Genomic DNA, 24,938 nt, shown 5'->3' on the forward strand with positions numbered 1-24,938 from the left:
CATGTGTCAAAGCTCATTCCCATGTGCCGGTATAAAAATATTATCTACAAGTGTACAAATATCTGACCCTTGCCTAAACATAATTATATCCATAGCATCATGCTAAGGCAGCAGCATGATATTAGCATGCTAACCTAGCATCATGTTGAACTCGTGCTAACAGAACCGTAAAGACCCTCAGATCTCCACTCCTTTGCAGAGTCCTTCCTTTGCTAGCAATGCTACGCTGACCTAACAGCATCTCTGGTGGCGATCCACTGTCTTTGATTCCCATCATGGTGGTAGTCACGGTGACGGTGTCGTCATGGTGATGAGCGGCAGGACGGTCTGGGTCCAGTTGTCATCCCATCGCTGTCCCCTGCTGGTCTGGAGGCTCCTCCTGAAGTCCTCCAGTCGGCCCCCGGCCCGCGGGAACCCTGACAGCAAGGACTGGAACCACACGCAGATACAACATCATATACACACACATGTGTTCTTAAAGTACCCCCATCCCACCACAGAGAGCTAATTGCACCTTTAGCATAGCTGTGTGCAGACTATCTGACAGTTAGCATCATGTAGCAACAGAAGTATGGCTGTATGCGGACGATCTGACTGCTAGCATCATGTAGCAACGTTAGCTTGTCTGTGTGCAGAAGGTTTGACCGGGAGCATCGTGCAGCAACATTAGCATGGTCTGACCTGTAGCTGAGACGCTAGCTCCTGGGAGTCTCTGAAGACCAGACCGTTCTCCTCGTGTTTCACCAGCTCTGACAAACTACACACACAGTTACACTGTTAGTATTCACACAGTCACCAGCACTGACAAACTACACATATTTACACTGTTAGTACTCAGTCACCAGCGGTTAAACCAGTTTATCCAGTATTAAACCTGTGTTTACCCATTTAACCAGTGTTTACCAGTATATAACTAGTGTAACCCGTATATGACCGGTATAACCAGTATATGACCAGTGTTACCAGTTGTAGTGGATGGCGCAGACTGGCAGGCAGCAGCCGAACATGTCCACCACCTTCATGGGGAGGTCCAGGCCGCTGGAGGAGCGGTGGAGACACACACCCAGGTCTGCAGAACCTGAAGATACCAGAGAACCTTTAACAGACCTGGAGAACATAGAACACCTACCATATAGAAGATCAATACTGAACCACCGGGAAACATAGAGCAGAACCTCACTATAGAACCTGAAGACATCAGCCTCTATAGTGTTACCTAGCAACGAGGGGTAGTCCTCAGCCTCTATATTGTTACCTAGCAACGAGGGGTAGTCCTCAGCCTCTATATTGTTACCTAGCAACGAGGGGTAGTCCTCAGCCTCTATAGTGTTACCTAGCAACGAGGGGTAGTCCTCAGCCTCTATAGTGTTACCTAGCAACGAGGGGTAGTCCTCAGCCTCTATAGTGTTACCTAGCAACGCGGGGTAGTCCTCAGCCTCTAGTGTTACCTAGCAACGAGGGGTAGTCCTCAGCCTCTATAGTGTTACCTAGCAACGAGGGGTAGTCCTCAGCCTCTATAGTGTTACCTAGCAACGAGGGGTAGTCCTCAGCCTCTATAGTGTTACCTAGCAACGAGGGGTAGTCCTCAGCCTCTATAGTGTTACCTAGCAACGCGGGGTAGTCCTCAGCCTCTAGTGTTACCTAGCAACGAGGGGTAGTCCTCAGCCTCTATAGTGTTACCTAGCAACGAGGGGTAGTCCTCAGCCTCTATAGTGTTACCTAGCAACGAGGGGTAGTCCTCAGCCTCTATAGTGTTACCTAGCAACGAGGGGTAGTCCTCAGCCTCTATAGTGTTACCTAGCAACGTGGGGTAGTCCTCAGCCTCCAGCCACGGTGTGCAGATCTGCACGTGTTCCAGATGGAGGCCGTCGATCAACTTCCTGTAATACTCCTTCTGAGGTCCTTTACCTGCGCGCACACACACACACACACACACACACACACACACACACACACACACACACACGTTTTAGGGCAGCAGCCTTATGAGTCAGGATTCCACATGACCGCTATGATTGATGGACACATGATGACGCTAGGGATGACCTCACCTGTGATGACACACACCAGGGCTGGCAGGCCACGCCCCCCTCTGACGCAACGCTCGTACTCTGGAGACGGTAAACAACCGGTCACACACTGTGTGTGTGTGTGTGTGTGTGTGTGTGTGTGTGTGTGTGTGTGTGTGTGTGTGTGTGTGTGTGTGTGTGTGTGTGTGTGTGTGTGTGTGTGTGTGTCTACCTTCCAGAGCTTTCAGAAGAACCGAGAAGTCCTCATCCTCTGTGGAGAGAGGAGGTAGAGGTTAGACAGCCATGAAGACAGACAGACAGACGGACAGACAGACAGCTGTCTGTGGTGCTCTGCTGACCGGTCCAGCTGGTGCTGCTGATGAGCAGGGCGGGTCTCTGGGGCCTCCAGGTCACGCTCTGGTCCACCGGGCCCCTGAGAGTGAAGGCCGTCCGCTCCCCGGCCCCGCCTGGCTCCTCGCCCCTGGAACCAATAGGAACCCACCTCAGTCTGACCGACCAATAGGAACCCACCTCATCGTCTGACTGACCAATAGGAACCCACCTCATCGTCTGACTGACCAATAGGAACCCACCTCATCGTCTGACTGACCAATAGGAACCCACCTCACAGTCCAACCCCCCCAGCAATTCTATACATTGACTAGGTCTACTCCTGGTCTACTCTACGTGGACCAGGTCTGGCTCTCACCTGGTCCTAAGGGGGGGGTCTGGCTCTCACCTGGTCCTGAAGGGGGGGGTCTGGCTCTCACCTGGTCCTGAAGGAGGGGAGGGTCTGGGCCAGGCGGAGGAACAGCTGGTGCCGGAGCTCCAGAGGCGTCTCCTTGAAGATGGCGGGCGGCCGGTCGTACAGCGTGATGGCCCTGGGGGGGTCAGGGTCAGGGGTCAGCTACCTGTCCTGTTGCTCATTGACGTTGTACATTACTGTCCGTGTGAGCGCCACCAACAGGCGGCGCGGCGTGCCCTCTGACCCCACCTGATGCCCCAGTTCTCCTGCAGGTCCTCCCTCATGGCTCTGCTGACACACAGGTGGTGGGCGGCCAGCGGCCCCACCACACGCTCGTACCTGAGGAGCACATCACCATGACAACGCACACATCCAATCAGAAGCACTGGGCCGCGGGGGCGTCAGTACCATGGTAGGACTACGGTAGGACTATGGTAGGACTATGGAAGTACCATGGTAGGACTACGGTAGTACTATGGTAGGACTACAGTAGTACTACGGTAGGACTATGGTAGGACTATGGAAGTACCATGGTAGGACTACGGTAGTACCATGGTAGGACTACGGTAGTACCATGGTAGTTCTATGGTAGGACTACGGTAGTACTATGGTAGTACTATGGTAGGAATACGGTAGGACTACAGTAGTACTATGGTAGGACTACGGTAGTACCATGGTAGTTCTATGGTAGGACTACAGTAGTACCATGGTAGTACCATGGTAGGACTACTGTAGTACTATGGTAGCACCATGATAGGACTATGGTAGAACTATGGTAGTACCATGGTAGTTCTATGGTAGGACTACAATAGTACCATGGTAGGACTACTGTAGTACTATGGTAGCACCATGGTAGGACTATGGTAGGACTATGGTAGTACCATGGTAGTTCTACGGTAGTACTACGGTAGGACTACAGTAGTACCATGGTAGGACTGGTAGCATTGGAGTCATGGAGCGTACCACTGTGCCAGCCGGACCAGGGGGGCTGTGTGAGGGTGTGCGAGGGCCAGGATGGTGAAGCCGTAGTTGTGCCAGTCCACCACCAGCCGGGAGCCCCTCAGGAGACACAGAAGCCAGCACACCGCCATGCTGGGGAGGCCTGGGGGGTTCTAGAGGAGATATGAGAGGAGATATGAGACCTGCAGTAGCACGTGAGAGGAGACATGAGACCTGCAGTAGGATGTGAGAGGAGATATGACATCTGCAGTAGCACGTGAGAGGAGATATGAGACCTGCAGTAGCATGTGAGAGGAGATATGAGAGGAGATATGAGACCTGCAGTAGCATGTGAGGAGATATAAGAGGAGATATGAGACCAGAAGTAGGATGTGAGAGGAGATATGACATCTGCAGTAGGATGGGAGAGGAGATATGAGACCTGCAGTAGGATGTGAGAGGAGATATGAGAGGAGATATGAGACCTGCAGTAGGATGTGAGAGGAGATATGAGAGGAGATATCAGACCTGCAGTAGGATGTGAGAGGGCCTTCTGGTCTTCATCAAGGTGACCAGGATCTGGACGCTCTGGGCGATGACCTTGGTGACGTAGGAGACGACGCGCGGCCCCACTGAGATGAACACATCCATAATAACGTTCAGCTTCTAACGAAATCGTTCAGTTGATCAACGCCATGGTTCAGTCCTGTAATGAGTGCTCAGAGACGTGCCCATCACCTACCACGGACGCCTTTCACGTCGGCCATCGCTATTATCGTGATTTTTTCCTCGTTCAGGACCTCATTGTGTGGTTTAGTGCCTTGAATGGAAAAACATTTGACATTTACATTTGGTGCATTCAGAAGACGCTTTATCCAAAGCGTCTCACAGCGGTTCATGCTCACATTCACACACCGACGGCGGTGTCAACCATTCAAGGGGACAGCCAGCTCGTCCAGAGCAGTCAGGGTGAGATGTCTTGCTCAAGGACACCTCGACAGTCTAGCTAGTAGGAGCCGGGGATCTAACTAGCAACCTTCAGGTTTCAAGGCAACCCGCTCTGCCTCCTGAGCTAAGCTGAGCCTTGCAGTTGTCACTAACCCAGAAAGCCGACCAGGTCCACCTGGTACCCGTGCCGGCTGAGGGACAGCGCGTGGTACTGCATCCGAGGACTGCGTCCGATGTCCCCGACAACCACCACGCACACCCGCCGCTCCGCCGGCCCGGCCCCCCTCCACCGCAGATACCCGCAGAACACCAACACACACACGGCCAGGGCGCTCAGGGGGACGAGGTGGCATGTTGAAGAACCAGAAGTTAAGTAAAACACCGATAAGCACGCAGCAATTAGAGAGGAAACTACGACTAGGGACGTGGAGAGAAGCGGTGCCGCCATTGTTGTTGATCCATGTGACGTGTCTGAGTGAAGGGGGCGGTCCTCAATTAAAGGGACCGTACGGGTTTGAAGAGCCTGGGAAGGACCAACCGTCCGCTCCCCGCCCCACAGCCCCAGAGAGGCTCCCCGGCCACTGGTGCTGTGGATGGCGGGTCCCCGTCTGTACTTCAGGACCGGAGCCATCTCTCTCCAACATTATTCACAGCTTTCTTTTTGGACCTTATTTCCTATTTGATTTCAAGTAGTTTAATCATAAAATATATATATGCCCCCCACCTGGTTTAATGTCACTAAAGAAAAATAAATATATATATATATTTTTGTTATTGTTATTCATCCAAGCCCGCATCGAGCCCACGTGACTGCTCCCACCGGATGGGCCGAATCTCGACTTTCTGGAGTCGAAAGCTCGACCGCTGAACACCGCAACAAAGAGCCGCCGCCTGGGCACATAGGGCAGGGAGAGAAGCTCCGAGACATGCCTGGAGGGAAGCTCCGAGCCATGCCGGGGCTCGTCGCCGTGCTCGCCGTCCTTGTGGCGGCCAACGCCGCTCAGGAGGAGGTCACGGACCACATCCTCAACAGCCTGTCGCGAGCCGCAGCTTTCCTGGAGAGCGAGCACGAGAACATCAACCTGGACGGGGTGGTGGGTTACCTCATACTGCAGGGTGAGTAGGTTAGTTAGTTAGTTAGTTAGGTTACCTCATACTGCAGGGTGAGTAGGTTAGTTAGTTAGTTAGGTTACCTCATACTGCAGGGTGAGTAGGTTAGTTAGTTAGGTTACCTCATACTGCAGGGTGAGTAAGTTAGTTAGTTAGTTAGGTTACCTCATACTGCAGGGTGAGTAGGTTAGTTAGTTAGTTAGGTTAGGTTACCTCATACTGCAGGGTGAGTAGGTTAGTTAGTTAGTTAGTTAGTTAGGTTACCTCATACTGCAGGGTGAGTAGGTTAGTTAGTTAGTTAGGTTAGGTTACCTCATACTGCAGGGTGAGTAGGTTAGTTAGTTAGTTAGTTAGGTTACCTCATACTGCAGGGTGAGTAGGTTAGTTAGTTAGTTAGGTTAGGTTACCTCATACTGCAGGGTGAGTAGGTTAGTTAGTTAGTTAGGTTAGGTTACCTCATACTGCAGGGTGAGTAGGTTAGTTAGTTAGTTAGGTTACCTCATACTGCAGGGTGAGTAGGTTAGTTAGTTAGTTAGGTTACCTCATACTGCAGGGTGAGTAGGTTAGTTAGTTAGTTAGGTTAGGTTACCTCATACTGCAGGGTGAGTAGGTTAGGTAAGGTATATAAAGAACTGTACCTCAGTATAGTACATGATATAGAGCTGTGTATAAAGTACTGCACTATAGTATATAGTAGGTATAGTAGTATATACTATAGTATGGCAGTTTAGTAGTAATACCGTATACTATAGTGCAGTAGTATATACTATAGTACTATAGTATATACTACTGCTATACTACTGTACTATACTACTATATACTACTGCTATAGTATATACTGCTATAGTATATACTGCTACTGCTATACTATAGTATAGCAGTAGCAGTATATACTATAGCAGTATATACTATAGCAGTAGTATATACTATAGTACAGTTGTATGGTAGTAGTATATACTATAGTACAGCAGTAGTGTACACTATAGTACAGTAGTATATACTATAGTATAGCAGTACTGTATACTATAGTACAATAGTATGATAGTACTGTGTACTACAGTACAGTAGTATAGTAGTACTACTGTACTAGTATAGTAGTACTATTGTACTCTACAGTACAGTAGTATAGCAGCAGTATATACTACAGTACTGTAGTATACAGTACTGTACTACTGTATACTACAGTACAGTAGTATGGTAGTCCTGTGTCCCTGGCCCCCAGCCGAGCTGAAGGAGGCCGTGCGGACGTGGCCCCACACGGACCCCCTGAGCTGGGCCCAGCGGACCACCACCGTGGCCCTGCTGCGGAGGCTGGACCAGAGCCTGGCCAAGGCCGTGCTCGCCCTGCAGAGACATGACCCCAAGTACTACCGAGGTAGGCCTACACACCCCTAACTACACACCCCCTAACTACCAGGTAGGACTACACACCCCTACTACAGAGGTAGGCCTACACTGGGGGGGGGGGCACCAATATTAGTATTCAACAAGGCTTTTATCTTTGTGTTATACACCAGACCAGTCTCTCCATCTCTCTAACCTTTTTGACCCGTCTCTGTCTCTGTCCCCCTGTCTGTCCCCTCCCCCCCCCCCCCCCCCCAGAGTTCGAGCCCTTGCTGGACTGGCGGTTCTGGAAGGTCCCCCAGGCCTGGGGCTCCACCGACCCCAGCCTGCGCTACGCGTCCAGCCAGCCCAGCGAGTGCTACGATGAGCAGCTGAGCGACTCCTGCATGACGCTCCTCTTGGGCACCTGGTACGGCTCAGAGGACCAGACCCCCCCTGTAGCCTCCCCAGGAGCTGGGCGGTAGACCCCCTCCCAGAGCGTGGCACCCTCCTCTCTGAGGAGGCCGGGGAGGCGGACCCCCAGAGCCCAGACCCTGGCTGTGATCCTGGTTGGTTGTCCCAACAGCTGTTCAGAAAGGTTCCAGGTTCAATCCCCAAAGTCCACAGCCTACCGCATACTCGAGCATGATGAACTCTAACCCCCACCTGCTCGCTGACCACACGTATCTGAAGTCACTGAAGGGCTCTCTGGATAAAAGTGTCCACCAAATGACTACGTAGAAACATTTAACTTGCTTCTGGATATTTCTCAGTAAAACCGCTGTGGTAGGCGGAAGCTAATTGGTCCACCTGTATTTCCCATGATGCACCTGGACAGGAAGCAGAAGGGGACTCCGTGCATCGTGACCGAGTCGTGCAGAGACACCATGACCATGTTCGACTGCCCGCTCTACTCTCTCTCTCACCAGCTGCTGTACTTCCTCATCGCTTCCATGGTAACTAACACACTGATACACACAGTGAATACACACACTGAATCAGACATACACACACACACACACTGAATACATACTACAACAATGCCCTGTAAAGTCCTAGATGACAATGTTCTCCTCCTGGTTCTCCTCCTCCTCCTGTTCCTGGTTCTCCTCCTCCTCAGAAGGGCTGCAGCAGCCTGCTGAAGGGAGACCTTCGGGAGTCGAGAGCCAACCTGACGGAGGCAGACTACCAGAAGATCTTCTGCTCCAACATGATGAGCAGCAACCAGGAGGCCCTGAAGACCGGCCTGAACACACACACCCAGGACATCTTCATCGAGAACAGTCGGTACCTCGTAATCCACTCAGTGGCTCAACGCCTCCATGCCTCCCTCTGACGGCCCTCTCCCTCTCTCCTCCTCCCCCTCTCCCTCTCTCCTCCTCCCCCCTCTCCCTCTCCTCCCCTCTCTTCTCCCTCCTCCCCTCCCTCTCCTCCCTCCTCCTCCCCTCTCTTCTCCCTCCTCCCCTCCCTCTCCTCCCGATCTCTCCCCCCTCTCTCCTCCCTCCTCCCCTCCCTCCTCTCTCTCCTCCTCCCCTCCCCTCCCTCTCTCCTCCCTTCTCCCCTCTCCCTCCTCCTCCTCCCCTCTCTCCCTCCTCCTCCCCTCTCCTCCCTCCTCCCTCTCAGTCCTGCTGTGTGGTCTGGCCGGCTTCTCAGACTTCTACAAACCGGACTGGCTGCAGCACATCCTCAGACTGCAGGACCCGACGTCCGGTTGCTTCGGAAGGGATGGTGAGGAGACAGCTAGACAGACACCTTAACTAACCCTGAACTGAACTTACACCTTAACTAACCCTGAACTAACCATACACCTAAACTAACCCTCCCTAACCCAACACTTCACACCTGTGATGTCTGATGCATGGTGGGAAGTGTAGTTGACATGGTGCTGTGTTCCAGAGCGGGCGATGTCCCAGATCATGGGGGAGGAGCTTCTGGAGCAGCTGCGCCCCCCGTCCCCGCCCCCCAGGAGGGTGAAGCGGAGGGAGAAGACCCTGAGAGGTGAGGCTCTCAACCAATAGGACCACAGAGTTCAGACTCTGAGAGGTGAGGCTCTCAACCAATAGGACCACAGAGTTCAGACCCTGAGAGGTGAGGCTCTGAACCAATAGGATCAGAGTTAGACCCTGAGAGGTGAGGCTCTTAACCAATAGGACCACAGAGTTCAGGCTGAGAGGTGGGTCCCAGAGGCTCTGAACCAATAGGATCAGAGAGTTCAGGCTGAGAGGTGGGTCCCAGAGGCTCTGAACCAATAGAATCAGAGAGTTCAGGCTGAGAGGTGGGTCCCAGAGGCTCTGAACCAATAGGATCAGAGAGTTCAGGCTGAGAGGTGGGTCCCAGAGGCTCTGAACCAATAGGACCACTGATTCATCATGGGCATCGAGAACATTTCTTAGTGGAGATGTACGAGTTGTTGAGGACGCTAGGAAGCAATGGTACCCAGTGTAACCAATTAGATCAGAGGGTTCTCCTCACCCTCTTGTGTAAACCAATCAGAACAGATTGTTCTCGTCAGCCTGTTGTGTAAACCAATCATAACAGAGTGTTCCCCTCAGCCTCTTGTGTAAACCAATCAGAACAGAGTGTTCCCCTCAGCCTCTTGTGTAAACCAATCAGAACAGAGTGTTCCCCTCAGCCTCCTTTTGAGGCCGTCCTACTCCATGTGATCAGGGTGTCTGTCCATATGTCATGTGACCTGCAGACGGGTGCTCCAGTCATGTGACGGGGGTGGCGGTGAGCGCGCTGGGCGGCTACCTCAACTACCAGCTGACGGAGCAGGACATCACCAAGAGACCGCTGGCCCCGCCCCCCTCATAGTGCCCCCGCCCCCTCCTGATAGCCCCGCCCCCCTCATAGTGGCCCCGCCCCCTCCTGATGGCCCCGTCCACCTCCTGATTAGCCAGCCCCCCTCCTGATGGCCCGCCCATCTCCTGATGGCCCCGCCCCCTCATGATGGCCCCGCCCACCCCTTGATGGCCTGCCCCCCTCCTGATGGCCCCGCCCCCATCCTCACGGCCCCGCCCACCTCCTGACGGCCCCGCCCCCTCCTGACGGCCCCGCCCCCTCCTGACGGCCCCGCCCCCTCCTGACCAGTCAGTCTACAGAGGATCTATTCTAGAGGATGAAGAGGGCGGGATGTGAGGAACGGGAGCAGACTGGAGGGACGTATCACAGACTACGGTTTATTATCTACACACCTGTTCAATAAAAATGATGTTACCATGGAGACGTTGCCTTGTCCTAAATGAACCACTAGCAGTACGAACTGGTCTATACATATAAATATAAAGATATAAATATAAAGATATAAATATAAAGATATACAGGGCTGTGGGGTTCAGCAGTCTGATGACATCACATCCCCAAAGGACCAGCAGGGTTCCTGGTCCCTGTGATGTCATCACGGCAGGGCGATGACATCACGGCGGGGCGACGACATCACGGCGGGGCGACGACATCATGGGGCGGGCGATGACCTCACTGGTTCCAGCCAATGACCTGGTAGAAGAGGGCCTTGAGGAGGCGGGCCTCGTAGGTGACGCTGTTCCTCCCCAGGGAGGAGGAGGAGGAGGAGGAGGAGCGGTCCTCCTGCAGGGGGGCCTGGATCACCGCCGGCTCCTCCCGGCCGTACACTGGGGGGGGGGGGGGGGGGGGGGGGGGGGGGGGGACACAGACATACGACATAGAGATAGTTATTTAGATATAAAGATCTATAGAGCAAAGGGTGTGTAGTAGTTAGTACACGGTGTAGTGCAGTGTGTAGAACAGTGTGTATAGAGTAGTGTGTAATGCAGTGTGTATACTGTATAACAGTAATCACACTGTACAGTGTGTGTGTGTACAGTGTGTAGTAGTTAGTACACGGTGTAGTGCAGTGTGTAGAACACAGTGTGTATAGAGTAGTGTGTAGTGTGTGTAGTGCAGTGTGTATACTGTATAATTTGTAGTGTACAGTGTGGTGTACAGTGTATTACACAGTGTGGTGCGGTATGTAAAGTGTGTAGAGTGCGTGTGTGTGTGTGTGTAGAGTGCATGTGTGTGTGTGTGTGTGTGTACAGTGTGTAGTGCACAGTGTGTACAGTGTGTGTACAGTGTGTAGTGCACAGTGTGTACAGTGTGTGTGTGTGCAGTGTGTAGTGTACAGTGTGTACAGTGTGTGTGTGTGCAGTGTGTAGTGCACAGTGTGTAGTGCACAGTGTGTACAGTGTGTGTGTACAGTGTGTACAGTGTGTGTGTGTGCAGTGTGTAGTGCACAGTGTGTGTGTGTGTGTGTGTGTGTGTGTGTGTGCAGTGTGTAGTGTACAGTGTGTGTGCAGTGTGTAGTACACAATGTGTACTGTGTGTGTGCAGTGTGTAGTGCAGTGTGTAGAGTGTGGTACCTTCGCAGCGCTCCAGGAACAGCAGGCAGTCCTGCACCACGGCGTCCCTCAGCAGGATCATGTGTTTGGACATGTTCTCCAGCAGGGACAGGACGCAGCGCTTAGCGTAGAACCACGTGTCTGTCCCCAGCTACACACACACGCACGCACACGCACGCACGCACGCACAAATTAGTACACACACACACACGTACACACACACACACACATACACACACATTAGTACAGACCCCACCACCCCGCATCCTGTCTGGAGGGGCCCATTAAAGGTCACCGAGGGGGTGTGTGGAACAGTGTGCTTTATGTTTGTGTGTATTGAGGCGTGTGACGTTCATACCTTCTTGTTGTAGGGCTCTAGACTCTTGATGACTCTGGATATGCCGAAGTCGTAGTTCCCTTTAGCGCAGTACAGCGTGCTGCAGAAACACATACTCAGTGCTCATTCTACACATTATTATACAGTACCTCTCTGTACTACAGGACAGCAGCTGGTCAGGACTCATTATCTCTGAGTCTCTCTGACGCCTCTCACCCGATCACCAGGTTGACGATGCAGAGGTGGAAGACCTTCTTGTCCGGGGCGTCGTAGGAGATCTGCTCTTCCTCCTTCTCTATCTTCCTCATCAGCTCCTCCGCCTGCAGACAGGGAGCAGGAAACACAAACCCTCATATGTAAACAGGAAGAAATATGTCCAGGAGATAAACCCTGAAGTGATATAATCAATTGATAAATATAAATCTATATAGGGGGGGGGGGGTAGTGGTGGGGTTAGGTGGAGGTGGTGGTGGTGGTGGTGGTGGTGGTGGTGGTGGAGGTGGAGGTGGTGGTGGTGGGGTTGGTGGAGGTGGTGGTGGTGGGGTTGGTGGAGGTGGTGAGGGGGCTGACCTCCTCGTTCTGGCTGGTCATGATGTAGGAGACACACAGGTTGGCCAGAACCACCGCACTGACGTTCAGGATCTGGAACACACAAAGAGTACTGGATTATATAATAGAGTAATGAATAGTATCATAACACCAAAGTATTATAACATATAATAGAGTAATGAATAGTATCATATCACCACAGTATTATAACATATAATAGAGTAATAAATAGTATCATAACACCACAGTATTATAACATATAATAGAGTAATGAATAGTATCATAACACCAGAGTATTATAACATATAATAGAGTAATGAATAGTATCATAACACCAGAGTATTATAACATATGATAGAGTAATGAATAGTATCATAACACCAGAGTATTATAACATATAATAGAGTAATGAATAGTATCATAACACCAGAGTATTATAACATATAATAGAGTAATGAATAGTATCATAACACCAGAGTATTATAATATATAATAGAGTATTAAATCAGCAGAGCTCAGGCCCTACTGGCTGTGTGTGCTCCAGCTCCTGTGTGGACCCACGTTGTCGTAGTGCTTCTTGACGATGGGCTCGTAGAACCCGATGGCCTCCTTGTACTTGTTCTCCTGCATGAAGAGGACGTGCGCCACGTTCAGCTTCCAGGTATCGTGCTCGTTGCAGATCTCCACCGACTTGCGGAAGATCTTCTCCACCATCTGGAAGTTCTCCCGGCTCCAGTAGATCTTGGCCTGGGCCATCAGCACCGGGATGTACCTGTCAGAACCAATCAGAGACCAGACAGACCTGTTAGAACCAATCAGAGACCAGAAGGACCTGTCAGAACCAATCAGAGACCAGACGGACCTGTCAGAACCAATCAGAGACCAGACGGACCTGTCAGAACCAATCAGAGACCAGACGGACCTGCACACCAACCAATCAGAGATCAGGCGGACCTGCACCAACCAATCAGAGATCAGGCGGACCTGCACCAACCAATCAGAGATCATACAGACCTGCACCAACCAATCAGAGATCAGACGGATCTGGAAACCAACCAATCAGAGGTCAGACGGACCTGCACGCCAACCAATCACAGATCAGACGGACCTGTCAGAACCAATCAGAGAGGAGCTGAGAGGAGTCCTACCTCTCCAGCAGCAGGTCGTAGTCCTGCAGCCCCTTCCTCAGCCCCTGGTCGTCCCGGGCCAGCCGGAAGTCCTGCACCTTAGACACACAGGGACCCCTTTAGACCTGTGTGTGTGTGTGTGTGTGTGTGTGTGTGTGTGTGTGTGTGGGTGTAACCCAGGTTACTAGGCCCTTATCCTAGTCCAGCTATCAGTTAATTGATTAGATCAATAAATTAATAAATGATAAATAAATAAATGTGACAGAAATAAATAAATAGTTTGATTTAAAATAATCTTACATAAAATGAATAAATAGGATTTATGATAAAATCATAAATATGTCAATAAATAGATTTAAAAGATTAATATACGCAAGTTTATTTACATCTGTTTTAAAAAGAATGTTTTGTTTATTTCAAGTGTGGCGAATGTGCCTTTCTGGAAGTGTAAAAGATTCAGGTGACATGAGGAGTTCGCGCGATGTGAAGCGGAGTAACCAATCAGACGCCGTCAGGGTGTACGTGCAGGCGTGTTGTTTTTTTTTCTCCCTCTCTGCCGGACCGTCGTCGAGGTGGCTGCATGCTAAGCTTCGGCTGCAGATATTACCGTTTTTGTGAAAGAAAGACAGATATTCCAAAGTCTGAATTAACTTTATATCGTCGGCGCAGAGAGCGAAGTCTTTTTCTTTTGCCGTGGTTGGAAGCGGACCGTGTGTTTGTGACGGAGACGGAGGAGAACCGGAATCTGGACAGACGAGCCGTGTATTCTTCCTTGTACCCGGAGTGTGTGTGTGTGTATGTGAAGTTGAGCCTCTGGCCGGGTTTTTTTTTCTTTGGTATGGATTCCTGGGTTTGAGATCTACACAAAGACTACTTCTTCTGCTGAGGATTTCCTCCTGTTCTGTAAGGTAGAAGGGACCTCAGTGGTCGTGGCGAGCTACCCAAAACAGAGACTGTGATAAATTCAGAGACTGAATTTATTGAAAACTGTGGTCGATATCTCATGTGTGTGTTGACACTGTAAACATTTTATTTTTATTTTATTTCTTTTATTCAAAACAATATAACACACTTAAAACTTACCTGTTTGTCGTGTCAATTCCTTACTCTGTCACTCAATGCATTTGCCAGTACCCCTTTCTCCTAGAGCGATCTAGACTTCTGTTTTACTAGTCCACGAGTTAATTAATGCACTGATAAAATATCTGTATCTCTTAGTTTTAAAAAGCAACAATTAGAGCTAAGGCGGGTTACATGTGTGTGTGTGTGTGTGTGTGTAGGGGATGGGTGGGTGACCTGTTTTGCAAGCTTGCGGAGTTGTTCCGTCAGTTTGCCGTTCATGTCGTCAAACTTCCTGAAGGCCTGTAGAGAAACACACAGCAGAACCGGATCAGACCGGAACCGGATCAAACCGGAACCAGAACCAGAACTAGATTAGACCGGAATCAGAACCAGATCAGACAGGAACCAGAACCGGATCACACATGAACCAGAACCAGAACCGGATCAGACCGGAACCAGATCAGACAGGAAGCAGAACCAGATCAGACCGGAACCAGAACCGGATAAGACCGGAACCAGACCAGAACCAGTGCCTGTAGCCCTAGAGCACCAGGCGGTGGATGGGGCTCAGCGGGCTGTGAAGGCCTACCTCCTCGGGGGCGGTCTGGCAGGTGAGCATGGCGTCCAGGAACTCGTACAGGTACTGAGGACAGAGAGGCTGCAGTCAGGACTCTGAGACACGGTGAAGGAACAACCGTCAGGAGAACAGGAACTCACCGGGGACAGGAACCGGTAGGTGAGGTGGGCGTTCTCCGCGAGGACGTCTGCAGCCAGGTCAAAGTACTAGGACAGGGGAGAGAGAGGACCAGGTGAGGATACCAGGTGAGGATACCAGGTGAGGCCAGGTGAGAGGGAGAGAGTGAGAGAAAGAGAGAGAGACAGAGAGGGAGAACCAGGTGGTGTACCAGGTGAGTCTACCAGGTGGTGTACCAGGTGAGTCTACCAGGTGGTGTACCAGGTGAGTGTACCAGGTGGTGTACCGGGTGAGTCTACCAGGTGAGTGTACCAGGTGGTGTACCAGGTGAGTGTACCAGGTGGTGTACCAGGTGGTGTACCAGGTGAGTGTACCAGGTGGTGTACCAGGTGGTGTACCGGGTGAGTGTATCAGGTGGTGTACCGGGTAAGTCTACCAGGTGAGTGTACCAGGTGGTGTACCAGGTGAGTGTACCAGGTGGTGTACCAGGTGAGTGTACCAGGTGGTGTACCAGGTGAGTGTACCAGGTGAGTGTACAAGTGGTGTACCAGGTGAGTATACCAGGTGGTGTACCAGGTGAGTGTACCAGGTGGTGTACCAGGTGAGTATACCAGGTGGTGTACCAGGTGAGTGTACCAGGTGGTGTACCGGGTGAGTATACCAGGTGGTGTACCAGGTGAGTCTACCAGGTGGTGTACCGGGTGAGTCTACCAGGTGAGAGCAGTACCTCATACTTGCAGTAGAGCAGCAGCAGGTTCCCGAAGGTGACCGGGGGGAAGGGGTCCTGCTGCAGGAGGAAGGCCAGCTTCTCAAAGCCCTCCGAGGGACGCCGCTCCATGTTCAGCAGGGCCTGGTTGTGGAGGGTCACCGGGTCCAGCTCCTACACACACACACACACACACACACACAGGGGGAAGGGGTGAGATGGGGGTTATGGTCTGTAGGTCAGTGGGTGGTGGTAGGTCAGTGTGCGCGGGGTCGTATCGACTGTGGGTTCAAACAGTCGACGGTCGTATTTCTTAAAGTGTCTGTGTCTGAAGGCGTGTCCTCACCTCGTCTGTCCGGGGGGGCATGTCTGTCAGCGCGTCCTGAGCCCCCTCCACTGTGGGATCACATGAGAGGATGAACCCATGACCTACTGTACCTCTACTGCAGTACAACTTGTATATGCAAACTAGATCTATAGATCTATATTTAGATAGATATGGCTATAGATCTGTAGATCTATATGTAGATGGATATGGCTATAGATCTATAGATCTATATGTAGATGGATATGGCTATAGATCTATAGATCTATATGTACATGGATATGGCTATAGATCTGTCTGTAGATGGATATGGCTATTGATCTATACATCTATAGATCTATATGTAGATGGATATGGCTATAGATCTATAGATCTATATGTAGGTGGATATGGCTATAGATCTATATGTAGATGGATATGGCTATTGATCTATAGATCTATAGATCTATATGTAGATGGATATGGCTATTGATCTATAGATCTATAGATCTATATGTAGATGGATATGGCTATAGATCTATATGTAGATGGATATGGCTATAGATCTATATGTAGAGGGATATGGCTATAGATCTATAGATCTATATGTAGGTGGATATGGCTATAGATCTATATGCAGGTGGATATGGCTATAGATCTATAGATCTATATGCAGGTGGATATGGCTATAGATCTATAGGTAGATGGATATGGCTATAGATCTATAGATCTATAGACCTATATGTAGGTGAATATGGATCTGTGTGCGCCTCACGGTTCCTGAGCTGGAACTGGACGGCGGCCTTGAGGTTGAAGGCCTCGATCAGCGCCGTCTGCTGGAGGATCAGGGTGTTGCCCACGCTGCGCACCTCGATGCCCTCCGTCGTCATGCCCACGCTCAGCTCTGCAGTGGGGGGCGAGCCAGGGGTCAGGGTTAGGGGTGTGTGTGTGTGTGTGTGTGTGTGTGTGTGTGTGTGTGTGTGTGTGTGTGTGTGTGTGTGTGTGTGTGTGTGTGTGTGTGTGTGTGTGTGTGTGTGTGTGTGTGTGTGTGTGTGTGTGTGTGTGTGTGTGTGTGTGTGTGTGTGTGTGTGTGTGTGCGTACCAGGGTGCTCCCGGATCCCTCTCTCGATGATCTCTGCAATGTGCTTCAGAGCCGCGCTGTAGTTCTTCATGCTGTAGTAACACAGAGCCATGTTGTAGGACAGGTCTGAGGGAGGGAGGAGAGGAGGAGAGGGGAGAGGGGGAGAGGAGGAGAGGGGGAGAGGAGGAGAGGAGGAGAGCGGGAGAGAGGAGGAGAGAGGAGAGGGGGAGAGAGGGGAGAGGAGGAGAGGGGAGAGGAGGAGAGGAGGAGAGGAGGAGAGGAGAGAGGGGAGAGGAGGAGAGGAGGAGAGGAGGAGAGAGGGAGAGAGGAGGAGAGAGGAGAGGGGGAGAGAGGGGAGAGGAGGAGAGGAGGAGAGAGGAGAGGGGGAGAGAGGGGAGAGGAGGAGAGGGGGAGAAGAGGAGAGGAGGAGAGAGGAGAGGGGGAGAGAGGGGAGAGGAGGAGAGGGGGAGAAGAGGAGAGGAGGAGAGAGGGAGAGAGGAGGAGAGAGGGAGAGAGGGAGAGAGGAGAGGGGAGAGAGGGGAGAGGAGGAGAGGAGGAGAGGGGAGAGAGGGGAGAGGGGGAGAGGGGGAGAGGAGGAGAGAGGAGAGAGAGTTAATGTTAGACCTGAATGTATGAATATAGAATGTATACAGTGTCCAGTATAAATGTATACATTATGCAGTATAAATCCAGTGCATTTTGCAGTATAAATATACAGTGTGCAGTATACATGTATACATTGTGCAGTATAGATGTACTCAGTGCGCAGTATAGATGTACTCAGTGCAGAGTATAATTTACTCAGTGTGCAGTATAATGTACTCAGTGTGCAGTATAATGTACTCGTGTGCAGTACAATGTACTCGGTGTGCAGTACAATGTACTCAGTGTGCAGTATAATGTACTCTGTGTACAGTAATGTACTCAGTGTGCAGTATAATGTACTCAGTGTGCAGTAATGTACTCGGTGTGCAGTAATGTACTCGGTGTGCAGTATAATGTACTCGGTGTGCAGTAATGTACTCGGTGTGCAGTAATGTACTCGGTGTGCAGTACAATGTACTCGTGTGCAGTACAATGTACTCGGGGTGCAGTATAATGTACTCGGTGTGCAGTAATGTACTCGGTGTGCAGTAATGTACTCGGTGTGCAGTAAAATGTACTCAGTGTGCAGTAATGTACTCGGGGTGCAGTATAATGTACTCGGTGTGCAGTACAATGTACTCGGTGTGCAGTAATGTACTCGGTGTGCAGTAATGTACTCGGTGTGCAGTAATGTACTCGGTGTGCAGTAATGTACTCGGTGTGCAGTAGCATGTACTCGGTGTGCAGTAGAATGTACTCAGTGTGCAGTAATGTACTCGGGGTGCAGTAATGTACTCGGGGTGCAGTAGAATGTACTCGGTGTGCAGTAATGTACTCGGTGTGCAGTAATGTACTCAGTGTGCAGTACAATGTACTCGTGTGCAGTACAATGTACTCGGGGTGCAGAATAATGTACTCTGTGTGCAGTAATGTACTCGGTGTGCAGTAATGTACTCGGTGTGCAGTATAATGTACTCAGTGTGCAGTAATGCACTCGGGGTGCAGTATAATGTACTCGGTGTGCAGTAATGTACTCGGTGTGCAGTAATGTACTCGGTGTGCAGTAATGTACTCGGTGTGCAGTAATGTACTCGGTGTGCAGTATAATGTACTCGGTGTGCAGTAGAATGTACTCAGTGTGCAGTAATGTACTCGGGGTGCAGTAATGTACTCGGGTGCAGTATAATGTACTCGGTGTGCAGTACAATGTACTCGTGTGCAGTAATGTACTCGGTGTGCAGTAATGTACTCGGTGTGCAGTAATGTACTCGTGTGCAGTAGAATGTACTCGGGGTGCAGTATAATGTACTCTGTGTGCAGTAATGTACTCGGGGTGCAGTAGAATGTACTCGGGTTGCAGTAATGTACAGCAGTATATGCAGTATATACAGTGCAGTGTATACAGTGCAGTATATACAGTGCAGTGTATACAGTGCAGTATATACAGTGCAGTATATACAGTGCAGTCTATACAGCGAGGCTGTACCTGGCTGGTAGCCCAGGACCTGCTGGGCGGAGGTGAACCTCCTGCGCGCCTCCTCGTACTGCTCCTCCTGGTAGAGGAGGCAGCCCATCTTCACCTCGTAGTCCGGCTCCTCCTGGGGCAGCTGCTCCACCAGGGTCTGTCCTCACAACATACATTACATATACATTAGATACACACATTACATATACTTTACATATACACATAACATACACATTACATATACATTAGATACACACATTACATATACTTTACATATACACATAACATACACATTACATATACATTAGATACACACATAAACTACACATTACATATACTTTACATATACACATAACATATACATTAAGATACACACATAGCATACACATTACATATACATTAGATACACACATTACATACACCTTACATATACTTTACATATACACATAACATACACATTAGATACATGACATATACATTACACATACATTAAATACACATTACATTTACATTAAAGACACATTCAATATACTAAACACAAATAAAATGTACATTCTGGGGCCGCTGAGGCTGCACACCTGGTGCACATTGAGGGACCAGACGCACACTCAGGGGATCTCCCTGGAGCTCCAGACCATGTATCATCATATACAAAACGTACAGTAAACCGGCTCCAACATCAGCACCCAGTGTTGGTTGTGATGAAGAGGAGGAAGAGGATGTTACCTTAGCAGCGGAATACTCTTCCTCTCCGTATTTGATGGCAGCCTGTAGCTTGATCATCTGATACAGAGAGAGGAGAAGAGTGATCATCTGATACAGAGAGAGGAGAAGATTGATCATCTGATACAGAGAGAGGAGAAGATTGATCATCTGATACAGAGAGAGGAGAAGATTGATCATCTGATACACAGAGAGGAGAAGAGTGACCATCTGATACAGAGAGAGGAGAAGATTGATCATCTGATACAGAGAGAGAAGATTGATCATCTGATACAGAGAGAGGATAAGATTGATCATCTGATACAGAGAAAGGAGAAGATTGATCATCTGATACAGAGAGAGGAGAAGATTGATCATCTGATACAGAGAGAGAAGATTGATCATCTGATACAGAGAGAGGAGAAGATTGATCATCTGATACAGAGAGAGGGGAAGATTGATCATCTGATACAGAGAGAGGAGAAGATTGATCATCTGATACAGAGAGAGGAGAAGATTGATCATCTGATACAGAGAGAGGAGAAGATTGATCATCTGATACAGAGAGAGGAGAAGATTGATCATCTGATACAGAGAGAGAAGATTGATCATCTGATACAGAGAGAGGAGAAGATTGATCATCTGATACAGAGAAGGAGAAGATTGATCATCTGATACAGAGAGAGGAGAAGATTGATCATCTGATACAGAGAGAGAAGATTGATCATCTGATACAGAGAGAGGAGAAGATTGATCATCTGATACAGAGAGAGGAGAAGATTGATTATCTGATACAGAGAGAGGAGAAGATTGATCATCTGATACAGAGAGAGGAGAAGATTGATCATCTGATACAGAGAGAGGAGAAGATTGATCATCTGATACAGAGAGAGGGGAAGATTGATCATCTGATACAGAGAGAGGAGAAGAGTGATCATCTGACACAGAGAGAGGAGAAGATTGATCATCTGATACAGAGAGAGGAGAAGATTGATCATCTGATACAGAGAGAGGAGAAGATTGATCATCTGATACAGAGAGAGAAGAAGATTGATCATCTGATACAGAGAGAGAAGATTGATCATCTGATACAGAGAGAGGAGAAGATTGATCATCTGATACAGAGAGAGAAGATTGATCATCTGACAGAGCGGCTGTTACTGTGTGTGTAGTGTAGTGTAGTGTAGTGTAGTGTAGTGTAGTGTAGTGTAGTGTGTGTATGTGTATATGTGTGTGTGTGGGTACCCTGGTATAGGTGCTGGGGTTGTCCAGCAGGAAGCTGGCCTTCATGGCCTCCTGGTAGCAGCAGGCGCGGGCCAGGGCCTGGGCGTGGTACAGCCGGTACTCCTCCACCTCGGGGTGCAGCAGGCTGAGCTGCTCGTAGCAGTCGGCCGCCGTGCTGAAGTCCTGCGTGTGGAAGCAGCAGTAGCCCAGCAGGGACAGGGCCGCCCGGGACTACAGGGGGACAACACGCCGAGTCAGGACAGCATCATACAGCAGCGTTCGGACTCAGGGCCGTCCACAGAGTGTTACACAGGAGGTAACACTCAGAGAGGACAACCACTACAAGGTAAAAGACTGAGAATAACAGAGGAAGGCAACACATCTCACAGCTGGTATTACTAAGAAGGGCCAAGCTGCCCAGACCCCCCCCCCCCCCCCCTAGACATGCTACGCTAGATATCCTCGCTCTGTAAACATGAAGGTGCTGGCTCTGTAAACAGGAAGGAGATGGCTCTGTAAACAGGAAGGGGTTGGCTCTGTAAACATGAAGGTGCTGGCTCTGTAAACAGGAAGGTGCTGGCTCTGTAAACATGAAGGTGCTGGCTCTGTAAACAGGAAGGTGCTGGCTCTGTAAACAGGAAGGTGCTGGCTCTGTAAACATGAAGGTGCTGGCTCTGTAAACAGGAAGGTGCTGGCTCTGTAAACATGAAGGTGCTGGCTCTGTAAACATGAAGGTGCTGGCTCTGTAAACATGAAGGTGCTGGCTCTGTAAACAGGAAGGGGCTGGCTCTGTAAACATGAAGGTGCTGGCTCTGTATACATGAAGGTGCTGGCTCTGTAAACAGGAAGGTGCTGGCTCTGTAAACATGAAGGTGCTGGCTCTGTAAACATGAAGGTGCTGGCTCTGTAAACATGAAGGTGCTGGCTCTGTAAACAGGAAGGGGCTGGCTCTGTAAACATGAAGGTGCTGGCTCTGTATACATGAAGGTGCTGGCTCTGTAAACAGGAAGGTGCTGGCTCTGTAAACAGGAAGGGGCTGGCTCTGTAAACATGAAGGTGCTGGCTCTGTATACATGAAGGTGCTGGCTCTGTAAACAGGAAGGAGATGGCTCTGTAAACATGAAGGTGCTGGCTCTGTAAACAGGAAGGAGATGGCTCTGTAAACATGAAGGTGCTGGCTCTGTAAACAGGAAGGAGATGGCTCTGTAAACAGGAAGGGGTTGGCTCTGTAAACAGGAAGGGGCTGGACGGTGGGTGTAGTAGGGCTGGGCAATAATTCGATTACGATTATTAATCGCGATAAAACTCACGTTGACTAAAACGATAAGTCCGTAGTTCATATTTTATATATTAAAGTTCAGTTTATGTGCCAGGGCCTTTGTGCATCCACTGTTTTACTTTTGATGTATTGATTGTGCCTCTACAAGATTTAAGATGTTTTCTGAAGCCCTGCCAAAGGAGTTTAATGTGAAAGAAGTCAGAGCTTTTATTTTTATTTACATTATTTTCAATAGGTTACAAGGCAAGCTACCTTATATTGTTCTGTTGGGGGCAGATAAAACATGTTTGTGAAGTTAAATGTTTATATTTAAATGTGATACGGTAATAAAGAAAAGCTTATGGTTTAACTAATGAACACTCAGGTTTCTTCAGGCTTCAGCAGTATCAAATTATATATCGTGAATAATATTGAAAAAAAATGGTGATAATAATTTTTGCAATACCGCCCAGGCCTAGGGTGCAGCTGTGGGTCTGACCTTCATGTGTTTCTCCAGCTGGTGGTTGAGGATCACGATGGCGTCTCCATAGCGACACTCTTTGATCTGGAGTAAAGGAGTAAAGGAGCTTGATGAGATGGATATCTATCTAGATGGCTATAGATGTATCAATATATGAATATAAATAGCTATAGAAGTATACAATAAAGATATAGATCTTTTTTTCATCTTAATGGCTAAATAGCTAAAGATGTATACAATATATGCACACACATATAGCTATAGATGTACACAATATATACAAACACAAATAGCTTTAGATGTATACAATATATACACACACATATACAGCTAAAGAAATACAGCATACACACACATATAGCTATAGATATATACACTATAGATGTATACAGTATACACAAACATAGCTATAGATATATACAATATATAAACACATACATAGCTATAGATATACAGTATACACACACATATAGCTATAGATATATACACTATAGATGTATACAATATACATATTCATAAATAAGGGGGTAGTTGGTCGTTTCTTAACAGACCGAACATATGTTGTTATTTCCCTGCTCCTCCGAGGCTAACGGGCTAACATGCTAACAGGCTAATAGGTAGCCGTACCAGGCGGTAGATGGTCGCCGTGTATTCTCCGTCCTTTATGACCGCGGGGGTCATGATGGCCGGCCGGTGGGACGCCGGGTTGTGGGTCAGAACGGGAATCGATCCCTCAGCTCGGAGCTACCGATGGCTACGAGTCGAACGCCTGTGAACGGTTACTAGGCAACAGCAGCAAACCCGGAAACGGACATCCTGACGTAACTTGCAAGGGCCAATCAACTATCCGGAGACTGATTCTCTCCATTAAACAGCCAATCAACTCTCCGGATACAAATGCAACTCCTAACCAACGGTCTTGTTATGAAAGTTTGGTGTTCCTTCTAGTTATTAAGCGCATTACTATTGTGTCATTATAAAACTTTTTGCGTTGTAGTGACTCATACTATGGACTCGACAAATACTCATACAATTCTTTCTTTCTTTCTTTCTTTCTTTCTTTCTTTCTTTCTTTCTTTCTTTCTTTCTTTCTTTCTTTCTTTCTTTCTTTCTTTCTTTCTTTCTCTCTCTCTTCTCTTTCTTTCTTTCTTTCTTTCTTTCTTTCTTTCTTTCTTTCTTTCTTTCTTTCTTTCTTTCTTCAAGGTTTCTTTCTTTCTTTCTTTCTTTCTTTCTTTCTTTCTTTCTCGATCAACTTACCATATAAAAAATAACTACTTTGAGGCTGGTAAACCAAGCAATGATGAGCTCATTCTTCAACAGCAATCCGAAATATAAGCGCGCATGCTGGCACGCCGCAAGCGCGAAAACACGCGTTAAAAAACACATGGTGGAGGTTAGGGTGGTGGAGCTTAGGGGGGAGGAGGTTAGGGTGGTGGAGGTTAGGGTGGAGGTGGTTAGGGTGGAGGAGGTTAGGGTGGTGGAGGTTAGGGGGGAGGAGGTTAGGGTGGAGGTGGTTAGGGGGGAGGAGGTTAGGATGGAGGTTAGGGTGGTGGAGGTTAGGATGGAGGACGTTAGGATGGAGGACGTTAGGATGGAGGAGGTTAGGATGGAGGAGGTTAGGGGGGAGGCAGTTAGGGTGGTGGAGGTAAGGGGGGAGGTTAGGGTGGAGGAGGTTAGGCTGGAGGTTAGGGGGGAGGAGGTTAGGGGGGAGGTTAGGGTGGAGGAGGTTAGGCTGGAGGTTAGGGGGGAGGAGGTTAGGGTGGAGGTTAGGGGGGAGGTTAGGGTGGAGGTTAGGGTGGTGGAGGTTAGGGTGGAGGTTAGGGTGGTGGAGGTAAGGGTGGAGGTTAGGGTGGTGGAGGTTAGGGTGGTGGAGGTAAGGGAGGAGGTTAGGGGGAGGTTAGGGTGGAGGTTAGGGTGGTGGAGGTAAGGGGGGA

The 24,938-nt window shown here is 49.3% G+C and overlaps 3 protein-coding genes across 6 annotated transcripts; 1 reads left to right on the forward strand and 2 right to left on the reverse strand.

Annotated features, from left to right (window-relative positions):
- Window positions 1-14: 14 nt before the first annotated feature.
- On the reverse strand, window positions 15-5,089 carry alg1 (ALG1 chitobiosyldiphosphodolichol beta-mannosyltransferase; the record flags this gene model as incomplete). The annotated part of the gene is made up of 13 exons (XM_079745565.1): window positions 15-429; window positions 682-757; window positions 964-1,078; window positions 1,798-1,908; window positions 2,052-2,111; window positions 2,242-2,280; window positions 2,369-2,490; window positions 2,780-2,890; window positions 3,004-3,093; window positions 3,718-3,866; window positions 4,222-4,325; window positions 4,436-4,513; window positions 4,795-5,089. The coding sequence occupies 13 exons, from the start codon at window positions 5,087-5,089 to the stop codon at window positions 286-288; spliced, it is 1,494 nt and encodes a 497-aa protein (XP_079601691.1). The 3' UTR covers window positions 15-285.
- A 387-nt stretch (window positions 5,090-5,476) lies between these two features.
- Window positions 5,477-9,901, forward strand: cUnh16orf89 (chromosome Un C16orf89 homolog). Of its 2 annotated transcripts, none has more exons than XM_079745737.1 (8): window positions 5,477-5,757; window positions 6,974-7,126; window positions 7,354-7,504; window positions 7,913-8,030; window positions 8,195-8,357; window positions 8,698-8,802; window positions 8,971-9,072; window positions 9,773-9,901. In XM_079745737.1, the coding sequence occupies exons 1-8, from the start codon at window positions 5,568-5,570 to the stop codon at window positions 9,886-9,888; spliced, it is 1,098 nt and encodes a 365-aa protein (XP_079601863.1). In that variant the 5' UTR covers window positions 5,477-5,567; the 3' UTR covers window positions 9,889-9,901. The 2 variants fall into 2 exon arrangements, with proteins under 2 accessions (XP_079601863.1, XP_079601864.1); XM_079745738.1 differs by having other exon boundaries at window positions 8,728-8,802.
- A 635-nt stretch (window positions 9,902-10,536) lies between these two features.
- ift70 (intraflagellar transport 70) lies at window positions 10,537-23,768 on the reverse strand. Of its 3 annotated transcripts, none has more exons than XM_079745735.1 (19): window positions 23,632-23,768; window positions 23,023-23,088; window positions 21,287-21,496; window positions 20,066-20,122; window positions 19,361-19,496; window positions 17,311-17,415; window positions 16,984-17,112; window positions 16,251-16,300; window positions 15,926-16,078; window positions 15,222-15,287; window positions 15,094-15,147; window positions 14,739-14,804; window positions 13,464-13,534; window positions 12,877-13,087; window positions 12,337-12,408; window positions 11,983-12,086; window positions 11,788-11,866; window positions 11,451-11,580; window positions 10,537-10,703 (listed from the first exon to the last, which is right to left on the reverse strand). In XM_079745735.1, exons 1-19 carry the CDS (start codon window positions 23,683-23,685, stop codon window positions 10,549-10,551), a joined length of 1,968 nt encoding a protein of 655 aa, XP_079601861.1. In that variant the 5' UTR covers window positions 23,686-23,768; the 3' UTR covers window positions 10,537-10,548. The 3 variants fall into 3 exon arrangements, with proteins under 3 accessions (XP_079601861.1, XP_079601860.1, XP_079601862.1); XM_079745734.1 differs by having other exon boundaries at window positions 13,464-13,540; XM_079745736.1 differs by lacking the exon at window positions 20,066-20,122 and having other exon boundaries at window positions 13,464-13,540.
- Between the last annotated feature and the right edge of the window lie 1,170 nt (window positions 23,769-24,938).

The sequence above is a fragment of the Pollachius pollachius genome, assembly GCF_949987615.1.
Source record: "Pollachius pollachius genome assembly, chromosome: 11".
Taxonomy (NCBI): Eukaryota; Metazoa; Chordata; class Actinopteri; order Gadiformes; family Gadidae; genus Pollachius; species Pollachius pollachius.

Coding starts and splice junctions, on each gene's coding strand:
- ift70 (XM_079745734.1), bottom strand. CDS start 23,685: ATGACCCCCGCGGTCATAAAGGACGGAGAATACACGGCGACCATCTAC. Junction 11,867..11,982: donor ATCGTCAACCTGGTGATCGG/GTGAGAGGCGTC, acceptor GTGTTTCTGCAG/CACGCTGTACTGCGCTAAAG. Junction 10,704..11,450: donor GTTCCTGGAGCGCTGCGAAG/GTACCACACTCT, acceptor CCCCCCCCCCAG/TGTACGGCCGGGAGGAGCCG.
- cUnh16orf89 (XM_079745737.1), top strand. CDS start 5,568: ATGCCTGGAGGGAAGCTCCGAGCCATGCCGGGGCTCGTCGCCGTGCTC. Junction 8,358..8,697: donor GGACATCTTCATCGAGAACA/GTCGGTACCTCG, acceptor CCTCCCTCTCAG/TCCTGCTGTGTGGTCTGGCC. Junction 9,073..9,772: donor GAGGGAGAAGACCCTGAGAG/GTGAGGCTCTCA, acceptor TGTGACCTGCAG/ACGGGTGCTCCAGTCATGTG.